At 33.2% G+C, this 15,422-nt stretch overlaps 2 protein-coding genes across 2 annotated transcripts; one reads left to right on the forward strand and one right to left on the reverse strand.

The window, feature by feature from the left end:
- Nucleotides 1-252: 252 nt before the first annotated feature.
- On the reverse strand, nt 253-10,882 carry LOC131614937 (uncharacterized). Its single transcript, XM_058886469.1, has 2 exons — nt 10,444-10,882; nt 253-1,253 (listed from the first exon to the last, which is right to left on the reverse strand). Exons 1-2 carry the CDS (start codon nt 10,880-10,882, stop codon nt 253-255), a joined length of 1,440 nt encoding a protein of 479 aa, XP_058742452.1.
- Nucleotides 10,883-13,409: 2,527 nt separating this feature from the next.
- LOC131614938 (zinc finger protein WIP2-like) lies at nt 13,410-14,332 on the forward strand. Its single transcript, XM_058886470.1, has 2 exons — nt 13,410-13,421; nt 13,961-14,332. The coding sequence occupies exons 1-2, from the start codon at nt 13,410-13,412 to the stop codon at nt 14,330-14,332; spliced, it is 384 nt and encodes a 127-aa protein (XP_058742453.1).
- The last annotated feature ends 1,090 nt before the right edge of the window (nt 14,333-15,422 follow it).

A 15,422-nucleotide genomic window follows, 5' to 3' on the forward strand; every position in this document is an offset into this window, starting at 1 on the left:
GCAAACCCACTCGAGCTGTCTTGGATTTATAATAAATAAGCAAATTATCTTGTTAACATAAATAGTACTATTTTAGTTTCAGTTGTCTGATTGTGTTCCCTTTTACCTACACAAAACATATACTTCTACACATCGTTAAATTTTTTTTTATAAGCAACAATTGTATTCAAATAGAGTTCAAGGGAAACTCAAACCCAAATACAAGAGAGAGGCATTAGCCAAGAACCTACAAAAGGCAAAATACAACCAACTTTACAAGAAATTCAAAGGGTTTTTAAACCATTCATAAAAATTGCAATTTAAGCGATTCAGGCCTATTTGCAACCACCACCAAGTTAGCATCTTAATTTTGAACAGTATTTCATCGATGTCCAGAGTTTCATTGTTGAAGATAATACCGTTTCTAGCATTCCATAAGCACCAACACGTAGCCAGCCAAACCGAAACTTCCCTACCCTTGCCAACCTTGTTGTTTAAAGCATGAAAAGTAGAGAGAAAATGAGACCTACAGTTTGTGCTAGCGTTGTTCCGCAGCGGCAGAATGCCAAGCCAACCCCAAATGTCCGCCCAGATACGAACAGACCAATTGCATCTCAAGAACAAGTGCTCACTGCTTTCAGCTGCAGAATTGCACAAAGGACACCTGCAGTTGTCGTCTCCCTCCAAAATACCTCGCCGAATCAGTTGATCCCGAGTTGCGAGTCTGTTTCGCAACAACCTCCAGCCAAACAATTTCACCTTTTGCGGAATGAGCGAGTCCCAAACAACATTAAGACAACTTTTGTAAGAAGGATCTATGGGGGAAGCATCCTGCCCCTGCAAGAGTTTCGCATAACAGGATTTGACGGAAAAATAACCACAGCTATCCCAAGGCCAGCATGGTTTGTCTAATGTGGCTGAATTCAAAGAAATGCCCGCGAGAAGAGCTTCCAAGTCTGCAATTTCAGAATGTTCAACTCCGTGATTCAGAATCAGCGCCGTATGGATGTCCCAATGCCACACCGAATCAGTCCAGTTTCCAAGTTCCTCCACAGCTGCTTTTGGATTCTCCACAGCATCGAAAATGTTGGGGAAGGCAGCACAGAGTGGCTCTGCTCCTAACCACCTTCCAAACCAAAAAGGAATGCGGTCTCCCTTACCAAGTTTCCAGTGAAATAGCTTTGAAATACCTGCTGCATTCGAGTCGGCATTGTCGGAATTTAACTTTAAGAGATCTCTCCACCACAATGATTCTTTCTTCGATTTCCTATTCCCTTCATGTAGTAGTACATTCAAAATAGTATATTTTTAACATAGTAATATTCAAAGTGTAAAATTAAAATTCAAATAATGCTTACTTCTCTGATAATTTCTTTTATTTTAAAGTTTAATATAATATTAGTAAAGATGTTGATAATAATAATTAAATGTTTAACGACATTAATTTAGTTGTTAAATCCATCACAAAAGATAAAAATACTTAGAAATGCAGTAGAAGATGAACATCATAGTTTAAACTTAAAAATGTTAGCTAATCTATCTCTAAATCTGTAGCAAACTCAAACACACAATTCGTCAGTTTTTTTCAATCCTAAAGAGAAGTTTATAATAATTAAGAGTTTAAATTTTTTAATGATTTTTTGCATGCAAATTTATTGGATTGTAAATATTCTTTCACAAAATTAGTATTTCTTTTATAGAAGATAAATTAAATATAAAATTTTCAACCACCAATCTTTTATGCAACGAAAACAACATATGATCGAATTTTGAATTAATATTTTGAAAATACTTTCTTCATAATATATAAAAATGTTATGTAAAATTTTGTAGCATTTCTAGTAGGTCTTGATTTATTTTTTTTGTTTTCTCAACCAAAATACATATAAATGAATTTTTTAATTATATCAAGAAAATAATTTTTTAATTATTTTTTCAAATACATAGTTATCACCCAAAAAATGGCCCAACTCTAAAATAATGTTTTATTTAAACTATGTGCAAGTCTTAAAGAAATATTTTAAGGGAAAATTAAAGGAAAGCAGATACAGAACAACTGTTTTATTCTACGGAGCACATATAGTTATTAATGGTAGACCGGTGGTGTTTTTTTTTATTGGTGTTAATCATTAGTATATCTGCAACATATAACTAATGAGCCAAAATTTGAGTGCCCTTTCATTATATTTATGCTCTTACATGGAATCATAGTATCTCCTGGCTATTCACCAGTGCTATTTATTATGTTTTAATATACCATTGAATTGAAATTTCATTTCCACACACTCCTAAATCTTCTAGTGCTATGCATATAACAAGAAAAACAAATGAAAACTGGTCTTCAAAGGTATTACGGTCGGAATTGGCTATTCTTGCACTAAAACATACACTTAGATCATATCTACCGTTCACAAATACGATAGGGTGGTAAATAGTGACATGAACAGTCAACGGTTGCATGAATAATGACATGAACAATGATTATGGTTGCACATTGGCGGAGCCAGAAATTTTATGGAGCCTGGGCAAAAAATTTACACCTTGTTTTTACTAATTTTACATCATGTCTCTACTAATTTTGCTCTTGATTTTATCTAAAAAAAAATCTCTTCATTTTGTCCAAAAATTTCACACCATATTTTTACTGATTTTATCCTTAATTTTGTCTAAAAATTACTAATTTTGTCCTGATATTGTCTAAAAATCAACTATTAAGTGGGGAATATACAACGAAATAAGGGGTTGAGCGCGGACGCGTGTCCGGGTTCGCTGGGCTATAGCTTCGCGCATGATTTCAAATACCTTGCCTTTTCTAACTTGTACTCTAAAAAAAGATGATAAGGAAATAAAGAGTATTCCAATTGTCTTTAGTTTTTGTTAGATCTATTATAGTGATCAATAATAAATGTTCAATTGTAAACATGTGTGCCCTTGAGGAAACTAAAAAAACTCTAAAAATTCAAATACTTTTTTTTCACTTTAATTTTTATATTGGTTTATTATAATATCTATAATTGAGTTGAAATTTCAAATTATTATGCTTTTATTTTATTTTATAACTATAAATTTACTTATACATTAATTTTAATATTATTTTTATTAAAGATAATTTATTCAATAAAAAAAGAAAATAAAAAATGAGGGACATAAAATATAATCCCTCAAAAGCTAACAAAATAATAGTTGGACATTTTCAACTTATTTCATAAAAAAAAACACCAAAAATTTTAATGTTATTTATTATGTGGAAAACTTAGATAATTTTTTATATTGGCAAATTAATTTTGCTTGAATCTCTAATTTGACCACATAGTAAAACTCATCATTTTCATACATTTCAATTTGTATTACTCTTATCTTTTAATTAAATTTAAACGTCCATGATTTCTTGTTTGATTTTATAATATATGAAAAATTATAATGTCGCTATAAAATTATAATAGAAAAGAAGTAAAAAAAAATTATAAAATTAGGGAAGGTCTAATCGATTATAAATTTTTGAAAGCATAAATTGCAAGAAGACTAAAAAATGAAAATGGTATCATTCAAGAAAAAAGACTAGGAAATAATTAGCTGATTGGAGTTTTATCAACAATATAAAACTCTTATTATTATAATATTTAATAATAATGATTAAATATATATATCTTGAAGCACCGACCGTCAAAGACAAAGAGGGGGAAGATGAAACACTTTAGCATAATTAATTTTTAAATTTTTTTGTTATAATTCATATATAATTAATTGGGTTGGGCCTGTCTGGACCATTGGGTACTCATCTATTTTAGTTTTTACACCCTTATTTTTATTAATTTTGCCTATAATTTCGTCTAGAATTCGACTATTAAATTGGGAGAAATACAAAGAAAATAGGGGTTGAGCCCGGGCGCGTGCCCGGGCTCGCCGAGCTATAGAACCGCCACTGGTTGCATGAATAATGACATGAACAATGATTATGAAGTGTTGCATGAATAAAATTTGTTAATAATGTGTAAAATATTGGTTAATATTATTCATTATTTGCTTAATAAATATTCAAATATTAAAAAAAAAATTTAGCAGTAAAATAAAATTGGTTAATGAAATATAAAATATTGATTAATGGAGTAATGAAGTTGATTAATCACAATTGAGATATTAAAAATAGTTTTTAGTTATAAAACAAAGTTGTTTAATGAAATGTAAAATGTTGGTTAACGAAGTGTTAAAGTTAGTAAATCACACAATTTTATAACGGTCTTCCTTAATTTTAAAAAAAAAAGAAGATAATTTCAAACTTTTTTTAATAAAAAAAACTATTTTATTTTTATAATAAAGCACTATTCACCGTATTGGTGAATAAGGAATACAGTATAATATATGATATTGATGTAAGAATATCATTTTTACTTTTGCAAATAAGCAAGTAAATTTTTTTAATTTTGAATGAGGTCAAAGAGAAATTTCTTTCGTTAGTTTGCTCACTTAATGTGCTTTTTTCTCTTGAATTTTCGTCATAGCAATACGTAAAAAACAATATGAATCGTGGAATTGATTCTTCAATTGCAGAAAAATAAAAGGGTTTTGTATCATTCGCAAGTCCCATGGAAAGATCTCCAATCATGGGGTCCATTATTGAAAATGAAAATGATAAGAAGAAGCAGGCGAGAGTTCAGTCAAACACGAATTATATGATCCCAAGCCCCTTTGAAGATACCTTGTGGCCAAGGACTATCCCATCAGTTACCATGAAAGTGCACTTCTCCCAGTTGAGAACCAAATTTGTTTCAATACATCTTTCCATCACCACATCAAGGTTTTTCAAGCACAAGTCAAATGACGACCCGTACACAGAAAAATCATCCATGAACACCTCGATGCTTTTCTCGATCAAATCAGAGAAGATAGCTTGCATGCACCTTTGAAATGTTGCAGGAGCATTACATAGTCCAAATGGCATTCTTCGGTATGCAAAAACGCCAAAAGGACATGTAAAGGCAGTTTTCTCGTGGTCCGCCGGATTCACTGATATTTGATTGTATCCTGAATAACCATCCAAAAAACAATAGAAGTTTCTTCCGGCTAACCTCTCTAACATTTGATCCATAAAAGGTAATGGAAAGTGATCTTTTCTTGTTGCTTGGTTCAACCTACGATAATCAATACACATACGCCACCCGGTCACCGTTCTCGAAGGAATCAACTCGTTCTTCTCATTTCTCACAACCGTCAATCCACCCTTCTTAGGAACCACATGCACCGGGCTCACCCATTCGCTATCGGATATGGGATAAATCATCCCGGCCTCTAATAACTTCACAACCTCTTTTCTAACAACTTCTTTCATGGTTGGATTCAATCGCCTTTGAGGTTGTGCCACGGGCCGAAAATCATCTTCTAACATAATCTTATGCATACAATAGGCAAGACTAATACCCTTCAAGTCGGATAAAACCCATCCTATTGCTTCTTGATTTTTTATCAATACTTCCTTCAATCGATGCTCTTCTTTGCTAGATAAACCACTATTGATGATAACCGGTTTAGTAGAATTGTCACCGAGAAACACATATTTCAAGTGAGATGGTAACACATTCAACTCCACCTTTTGCTCTTCAACTTTAGGTTCATCCTTCAACTCTTCAATTTGAGTTTCAAATGGATTCATCTCATCACAAGCCTCTAAATTTCTCAAACAATCTTCAATCTCTTTCTCTTGATCTTTGGTGAGAACTTCGAGAGCTTCCATTAAAGTTTTCTCAAGAGGATTCGACAGGTGCATTTGATTCTCCACTTTCATAATAGCCCTTTCGGTAGCATCGATTCTAAAACAATCGTCATCATCACTCGGATGCTTGATGGCTTCAAAGAGATCAAGACATAATTCTTCATCTTGGTACCTTAATTTCATTAAGCCATCATCAATATCTATCATCATTCGGGCCGTCTTCATAAAAGGCCTTCCTAAGATCAAAGGTATATCAGGATCTTCTTCCATGTCTATGACGACAAAGTCAACAGGAAACCAAAATTTGTCAACCTTGACAAGCAAGTCTTCCGCAACTCCATGAGGATGAGCTGTGGACTTATCTGCTAATGATAGTGTCATTCTAGTCGGCTTCAAGTCATTAATTCCTAACCTTCTCACCATAGACAATGGGATCAAATTAATGCTAGAACCGGTATCCACCAATCCTTTGCCTATTTGAACATTTCCAATAGACACCGGCAAGGTTACCCGCCCAGGATCATTTGATTTAATCGGTGTAGTGCGTTGAATTAACGCATTACAACAAGAGCTCACCGTTACTACCTCCGGATCCAAGAATCTTCTCTTCTTAGTGATGATGTCTTTGATAAATTTAGAGTACATCGGCATTTGCTCTAATGCTTCGGAAAAAGGAACATTGATTTGCAACTTGCTAAAGATGTCCAAGAACCGAGCATAGTGCTTTGCATCTTCTTTCTTTGACGGACCGGGAGGGTAAGGTAATTTCTTTGGTTGAATAGAATCATCCTTCTTCTTTCCCTTCTCACTCACACTCAATTTTTTCTCTCTTTTTCTACTACTTTCTCAAGAGTTTCTTTTTCCACTAATTCTTTTTCTTTCTCATTTTCAACTAAATCACCCTCAACATTTTTTTCTACTTCAATCACCCTATCTTTTTCACTTTCAACAATTTCTTCCTCAACTATCTCTCCCACACCCATATCAATATTTCTACCGCTACGAGTTAAGATTGACTTACAATGCTCGCGAGGATTTTCTTGTGTAGTAGCCGGAAAAGGACCTTTGTTTTGATCGGCAAGTTGCTTTGACAATTGCCCGACTTGAGTTTCAAGGTTCTTTATTGCGGCATCCGTACTCTTTTGGCTTGCAATTTGCAATTGCATGAATTGGCTAAGAGTGTCCTCTATTGAAAGCTTTGTTTGTTGAGGTTGTTGAGGTTGTTGGTTGTAACCACCTTGATAAGGACTTGGACGATTTGATGGACCCGCATCCGGCCTCCATCCTTGATAACCTTGATTACCTCTTTGTTGGTAACCTTGGTTATTGTTGTAAGGTTGTTGTTGTCTCCCACCATAACCTTGATTCGGATTTGACACATAATTCACCTCTTCACCCGGTGGAGGACAAAAACCAGTTTGATGGTCACCCCTACACAATTCACAACACATCACTTGTTGATTTTGAGGAGGGATTCCATGTATCTCTTTGATTTGTTGAGGGAGTTTTGACATTTGTTGAGTGAGCAATTCTACTTGTTGAGTCAATAACTTGTTTTGAGCAAGTATTGCATCACTAGTATTCAATTCAAGAACTCCAGGTTTTCTTTGCGATGCACTACGGTTGTGTTGCCCTTGATGATCATTTAAAGCCATCCTATCAATGATAGCAATTGCTTCAGCAGCTGTTTTTGACATCAACGAACCACCCGCGGTCGCATCTAAAAGAGTTTTTGGTTGAGGTTGGAGTCCATTTCTAAAGATATGGATTTGAGACAATTCATCAAACCCATGCCCTTTACATTTTCTAACCATAGACTTGAACCTCTCCCAAGCTTCATTGAGAGATTCACTCGGACCTTGGGAGAACACCGCTATAGAAGTTTTCGCTTCCATGAACCTATTGTGAGGAAAGAACCGATCCAAAAACTTCTCTTCTAACTCGTTCCAATTTGTCATGACATTGTTTGGTTGATCAAGGTACCATTCCTTAGCTTTTCCTATCAAGGAATGAGGAAACAGTCTCCTGAAAACCTGTTCTTCTTCAGCCTCCGGAGCACCAATGGTTCCGGCGATCTCATAGAACTTTGTTAGATGAGTAAAAGGATCCTCGTGATCTGCTCCTGTGAAAGGATTCTGATAAAGTAATTGAAGTAACCCCGTTTTCATCTCGGAGTTTCTTCCATTGGCTTGATCACGAGCAAATTGTGCATTGAGTCGAGGGCTATTAACACAAGGCCCTCGAGCTGGAACATTAGGATCCGCAGCCATTTCTTCCTCAACTAAGTTTTCAACCGGAGTCGAAGAAGAAGATGCCTCTTTTTGTTGTCTTCTTTCCCTAGCTAGTTGTCTCCTCCTACGAGTTTTGCTATTCTCTCTACGCGCAGTCCTTTCAATCTCAGGATCAAAAAGGAGTTGATCTGCAGGTACACGTCCTCGCATAAACTGTAATCTGAAAAACTAACCAAGCAAATTAACAAACACAAGGAAAATAAATTTAGAAACAAGAGATTAATTATAAGACTCAATACAAAACAAACTATTGCAATGCTTGCAATATCTAAACAATAATCCCCGGCAACGGCGCTATTTTGTTGAAAGAGTATTGTGGTGTACTTTTCGTTTATATCGTATCCACAGGGATTATTGCGATATCACCGCCGTTCTATAGCCTATTTTGTCTTGAGTTAATGTTACTTTAGTTTTGGGTTTGCAAAAGATCATTCAATCACTTTAGTAGCAAAGAGTAAATTAATGAAAGTTCTAAGTTAAAGAAAATGTATCAAGATTCGATTTCATCGACCTAAATTTGTATGTCTCCTTATAAATATACGTATATGAACTCGGTAACGATCAATATAATTACGTATCGACGCGTATATCGTCCGTGTCCGCAATGATATAGTTAGATTTACCGTACTGTTTAACCGACGATTTCTCCACCGTTTAAACAATACAAATAACGTTTTTTAAAACCGATACTAAGTAAACATCAAACGCTAAATCCATGTCTGTAATTTATAGTTTGATAGATGATAAAGTTAGGTCTAGATACAAATATTGATGTCTCAAACACTTATACCAAAGAAAAGCTTTAATAAACAAACTAAACCATCTATATTGATCATCACTTGTTCATACATAATATATTCACAAGAACAACATACAAAAGGCTAGGAAGATTACATCTTATCTTGATACCAAAGAGATTTAGCTATCCATGAGAATGGTAGCTTGCTCAAGAAGGAAAGGATGAAGATCAACAAGCATCTACGGCGATTAATCGACGATCAAAGCTTCGAATCTCCAATTCTTGACTTGCTACAGTAAAATATGCTCTTTTTGGTCTTAGGAATGTGTTATATCCTTTCAAAACACTTCTGGCCCTTAAACAACAAAACTGAGTTACGCAGACCGCGCTTAGCGCGGTGCAGCCGGCTAAGCGCGCTACTCAAAATTAGCTAAACCGCCCAACCGCGCTAAGCGGGCTCCAGACCTCGCTTAGCGCGGCAGTTTCTGCCAGAACTTCCTTCTTTTCTTCAAAACCGCGCTTAGCGGGCCTACACCTCGCTTAGCGCGGTACCTTTTTCCAGCAATCCTTGGTTTTTGGTCTTGGAACTTCTTCAAAGCCTTTTTCCATGGTCCAAGCTTCCATTTATCTAACGAAAACTATAAAATCCAACACAAATTGCAAAGATAAGAACTATTCGACAATAATATAAATATAAGAATATATATACCAAATGATAATTAAATACTATTATTAATCACAAAAAGACTTGAAAATTACCAAAAATTACCCAAGATATTAACACCATTTGGTAACTAACAACATCCACCGCCAGATTCAAGAAAACATTAATCCCTAAACCCCCCAAGACTAAACACCGTCACGCCAACCCCTCATTCTCACAACCGATACTCCCAGTAGAGCAGAAGCCGAATATAGAACAGGAAAGCAATCCTTAAGCGTTATGTCATGACACCATTTAACATGCCAAAAGCACTCAAAAAATTGTTTACCGATAGTGAATAGTCAATTGCTAATAAAAGAGTGCACATGAAGTTTGTTAAACAGAAGAACCAGGTCCGACCACCACACTGATTTAGATTTCCTGCAACTGAAAAATAACCTCAGGGCTGACATCTTTATCCGAGTATCCCCATAAAGCTTCTTAAGCACACGGAACCAAAGGGCATCAGATCCTTCAAGAATCCTCCATCTCCACTTGAGAAGAAGCGCTGAATTGTAATCGTCTAATTTTTAAATTCCCAACCCACCTCTATCGAGAGGAGAACAAATATCCCTCCATCCCACCCAATGAACTTTTCTACGATCCTTCGTACCTCCCCAAGGAAAACCACTCTAGAGCTTGATTATTTCACAACGAAATTTCTCTAGGACTTTGTAGAAAGATAGTAGGAAAAATGGAGATGCTACTAAGAACAGATTTAACAAGAGTGATTCTCCCACTGAAACTAAGGAAGTAACCACTATAATTAAAGAGTCGGTTCCTTAACTTAGCAAGTAAGGGAAACCAAAAAAGAAATCCTCCTCGAGTTTGAATTGATGGAAATACCAAGGAAAGAAAGCTTTGTCTTCCAATCTACACACCAAAAAATTATCAGTATCCTCCAAACGGAAATAACTAATATTAATTCTAATGAGCTTGCTTTTGTGGAAATCGATACCAAGCCCCGATGCTAACTTGAAGCCTGTTAAAAACGACTTAGTAGCCTAAATATGCTTCCAACTACCATCCCAAACCATAAGAGTATCATCATCGAATTGAAGGATATCAATATTGCAAACATCGTTGATGTTAAACCCCGCAAATTCTCCAAGATCCAAAGATCTCTTGACTAGAACCGGCAAAGCTTCCACCACAATCAAAAATAGAAAAGGAGATAACGGATCTCCTAGTCTCAACCCCCTCTCGACCAAAAGCTCTTTAGTAGGGCCACTGTTGACTAAAATCGATATTTTACTCGAAAAAACGGTTGCTTCCATCCAACTCAACCATAAATCACCGAACCCCATATTGAGTAACATGAATCTAAGGAAACTCCAACTGACTTTGTCGTAGGCTTTCTCAAAATCCACCTTAAAAAGAAAACATTCCTTCTTCTCCTTAGTCTTGAAATGCACTAACTCATTAGCCACCAAAACTCCATCAAGTAATTGTCTTCCCGACATGAACGCATTTTGACAAGGGACACTAAAGAATTTAAAACCACTTTCAATCTTGCCGTTAGTAATTTAGACAAAGTCTTGTAAAGGCAACCAACGAGACAAACAGGTCTATAATTGTCCAAACCCAACGGATTATAAGATTTCAGAATGAGCGTCAAGAAGGACGAAGTGATTGACTTGGATAAAATAGCCCCTCTATGGAAGTCCCTGAAAAAATGCAAAGTCATCTTTTAGAAAGAACCAAGATTTCGTAAAGAGCAAAAAAGAAAAACCATCTGGACCTGGGATTTTCGAGCCATCACACCCCCAATCTGCCTCCATCTCCTCATCCGAAAAAGGAGCATCAAGAAAACATCTGTGGGGTTGAGATAACCTACTACCGAAGTCCCCATCAATGATCAGTCTATTCTATCCCGGTTCCTGAAACTTGAAAGCAAAGTGGTTGAAAACCTCCTCCTTAACCTCTGCAACCGATTCCAACAAACATCTATGTGAGTTAATGGAACCGATGAAATTTTCCTCCTCCTATCCTTCATGACACAATGAAAAAACCTAGCACAAACAGAGGCACACCAAACAAATATACATATAAACTTTGTAAATATGGTGAGAGATGAGAGGAAAAATGAGAAGAGAAATGGTTTGAATGGTTTGGAACTTTGAGTGAACGAAGAGAAATGGTGAGGGAGAGGACGAAATAGGAGAAATAGCAGGGAGATTTGTGTTTCTAAAATGGGGAGCGATGCAGATCTAAAGATATGTACAGTTTTTAGCCATATTTTACCGCAATTTTTAAAATTTAAAATTTTAAGTAGCGACGTTTTTTTTCACGCCATTACAAATTTTTCAAAAAATTCAAATTTCCCTTACGTGAAAAAATGAAACTTAATATTTTTTATTATTTTAAATATTAATTCAGCGACGTTAAATACGAAATTTTCCAAAATTGTAATCTTTCTCCAAATGAAAAGCTTGCGACGTAATTTGCACATGACACGTCCATTTATAATGACTTAATATTCACGCGGCTAAATCATGTGGCTGAAGCATTATTTTCTTGTAGTGATTATTGATCGTCTCTTTGTTTTTTTTGGCTAAAATTTTTCTTTCAATTTTTTATGGAAATTTTTTTATCCACCTCCCTATGGGACTGACCCCAGCGAAAATTCAAATTTACCCCTGCTTCGGAGATGCATCTCCGAAGTTTTTTTTTTTTTTTAGATTTTTCCAGATTTCGGAAATGCATCTCCGAAAAATTTGGGATTTTGGTTAATTCGGAGATGCATCTCCGAAAACACAAAAAAAATTGGAATTTTGATTAATTCGGACATGCATATCCGAATTAATCAAAATCCCAAAATATTAAAAATTTTGGGATGTTAACCAATATAGGAGGGATCAAGCTTAATAAAATATTTCTTTTTTCATATGACCAATAATTCCTTTTATATCTATCTAATCAATTCTATATATTAACAAAACATTATTTTTCTCTCACATGAATAATCAATTCCAAATAATGTCAAATAAATAAATAAATAACACATAAGTCTTCTTTTACATAAATGAATTTAATTATTTTTTTAATTATAAATAATACTACTAAAAGTTTGATCAACTAACGTACTTTCTATATTACTACTAAAAATTTACTATCATATTGATGTTAATGAAAAAAAAATTCATTTTTTAATTCTTAAACAAATTTCTCAATATTTTCTTCAATTTTATTTAAATTAAAGAATAAAATTAATATTTATATGTATAATTATACTAGAGATTCACTTAAATTTTAATTCTATTCAGTTAACAAACTACTATTTACATTTACTACTATACTTTCTATCAAATTGATTTTATATGAAATAAAAAGTTTCTTTTAATTTTTTTAAAATATTCTCATTGTTTTTTTAATTTTATTAAAATTAAATTCTATTCTATTCAATTAAAATAAAGTATCAAATAATTTATTTGTAAATAAAGTAATAGTGCATAAAAAATTGTTGAAAAAAATTTAATTATAAATAATAACTACAAAATATTTTAATTTAAAAAAAGATGTTAATAATTATTATTATATTTTAATGATAATGATATATATATTTAATAATATCTTTTAATTAATACAATTAATTATACTATTAATTGTATTGATTTTCCTTTATTTTAGTTTTTTAATAATTATTGAATTTTTTCGGAAATGCATATCCGAAACATTCACAGACTAAAAATTGGAATATTTCGGATATGCATCTCCGAAGACACCCCCTCTCCAAAAAAAAAGTGATTTCAAAAATGCATCTCTGAAAACACATTTTTTTTGTTTTTTCGGAGATACATCTCCGAAAAAGGTGATTTCAGAAATGCATCTCCGAAAACACTTTTTTTTGTGTTTTCGAAGATACATATCGGAAAACACCTTTTTTTTGTGTTTTCGGAAGTGCACTTCTGAAATCAATTTTTTTTCAGAAAAAAGTGATTTCGGAGATGCATTTCCGAATTATAGGGTCATTCTAGGAATTTCGCCGGGATGACCAAGAAGGTTAGGGGTCAATAAAAAAAATTTCCTTTTTTATTTTTCCTTAGTTTTCCTCTTTTTCTTTAAAATAAAAAAAAATAATTTTATAATAAAGATAAAGAGTGGGATTAAGAGAGGTAAAATAATAAGAGGAATTGTAAGAAAAAAGAGGACAAAATCCAAAATATCTCTTTCGTTCTCTCTCTATAAATATAAAAGCAAACAACACTTCCAGTACTTCCTCCAGCGATTTTGTACTCTCTCTCTTTCTCTCAAAGCAAATAACACAAGTACTAGTAGCTACTCATAAAATGTTCCCACGTGATCTCTCATCCATGGCTGATCACCCTTACCGCTCTAATAATTTCTATTCATCATCATCACCAAGTTTCTTCCAATTCAACCATATTTCTCCATTAGTGTCAAGATCTACTATTCAGTTTTTGTCATTTTGCTTCTTAAACATTAATTGAAAATGTAGTGTGACTTTTGATCATTTTGCTTTATTTATTTACTTTATAGGCTAAAATTTTTATGAGATTTTTTGTTTCTTTTATTTTTAGATGCATATGTGGGGGCATGGATCACAATACAAAAAAGGTCTTGAATCTCTAAAAGGTACACAGCCAACAGGAATGTTAAGGCTACCTTGTTACTGTTGTGTACCAGGGTGCATAAACAACATTGATCATCCAAGAGCAAATCCATTGAAAGATTTTAGAACACTTCAAACACATTACAAGAGGAAACATGGAATTAAGCCTTTTATGTGCACAAAATGTAGCAAATCTTTTGCTGTTAGAGGAGATTGGAGAACTCATGAAAAGAATTGTGGGAAGCTGTGGTGTTGTATTTGTGGTTCAAATTTCAAACATAAGAGGTCTCTTAAAGATCATATCAATGCTTACGGAAATGGTCATGCTATTTATGGATAATATGTTTGTTTTAAGAAATGCGATCACTAAGTTTTTTGGGAAGAACTATGTTGATTCGTATGAAAATGTTTAGTTTTAACACAACATTTATAAAATTTATTTCACAAAACTGTTAATTTCTATTAGAGCGTAAAAAATTGTACCCATAAATTGGTATGAAAATATTGTTTTTAATTTTTGTTTATTTATGAGAAAATAAAAAAAATAATTCGAAGTTTTTCGTTTTGTTCCTATTTTAGAAGCACCTCTATGACAAAAATTCAAAAGAGGAGACGAGAGGGATTTTTATTTTGATTCTCAAAATGAAATAGCCATTGACTTTAGTTGTCATTAAGCCAAACAACTACTATCACATTTTCTTTTATTTAAAGTCAATTTATTGTTTTCCTGAGTCATATTAATGGATCAATAAAATAAACACATTGAACATTCAAGAGCAAAATTATTGTGTGATTTTGGATTACTTCAAGCACATTATGAGAGGAAACACGGAACTAGGTCTTTTAGTTTATCTGCAGAAAATCTAGCAAAGCTTTTGCTTTTAGAGGAGATTGAAAAAGTCATGAAAAGAACCCTGGGAAGTATAGTTTAATTTTTAATGGTTTTTAATATATTTTATTATTTTGTTTATTATTATATTTTAATTTTAATTGTGTAGGATATTTTATTTATTATTATATTATAATTTTTATTTTAGATTTATATAAATATTTTTTTTATTAATATTTATTAATTTTGAATATGAAATAATAATAAAAATCTTTTTTATTAATAATAATCAGTTTTTTTTTTTTAAATTTAATCTTAGTGACGTGATATAAATATCAATAATTTGTGACGTGAAATTCAATACTAAAATTAATAAAATTTAATGATTTTTCTTATAACTGAGAGAAAATTTGTGACGTGATATACAATTTAATGGTTTTTCTTATAACTAAGTGAAATGTGGTGTCCACAATTTGTTTTTTTTAAATAATAAAAATACAGATCGAACCTAAAACCATTGAGTCTTTTCCATTAGTAGAGTCTAACTTGAAGAATAAAATGACATAAATTTCATGACGCCTTCGTTCAACGGCAGATCTTA

This window comes from Vicia villosa, linkage group LG6 (assembly GCF_029867415.1).
Source record: "Vicia villosa cultivar HV-30 ecotype Madison, WI linkage group LG6, Vvil1.0, whole genome shotgun sequence".
Classification (NCBI taxonomy): Eukaryota; Viridiplantae; Streptophyta; class Magnoliopsida; order Fabales; family Fabaceae; genus Vicia; species Vicia villosa.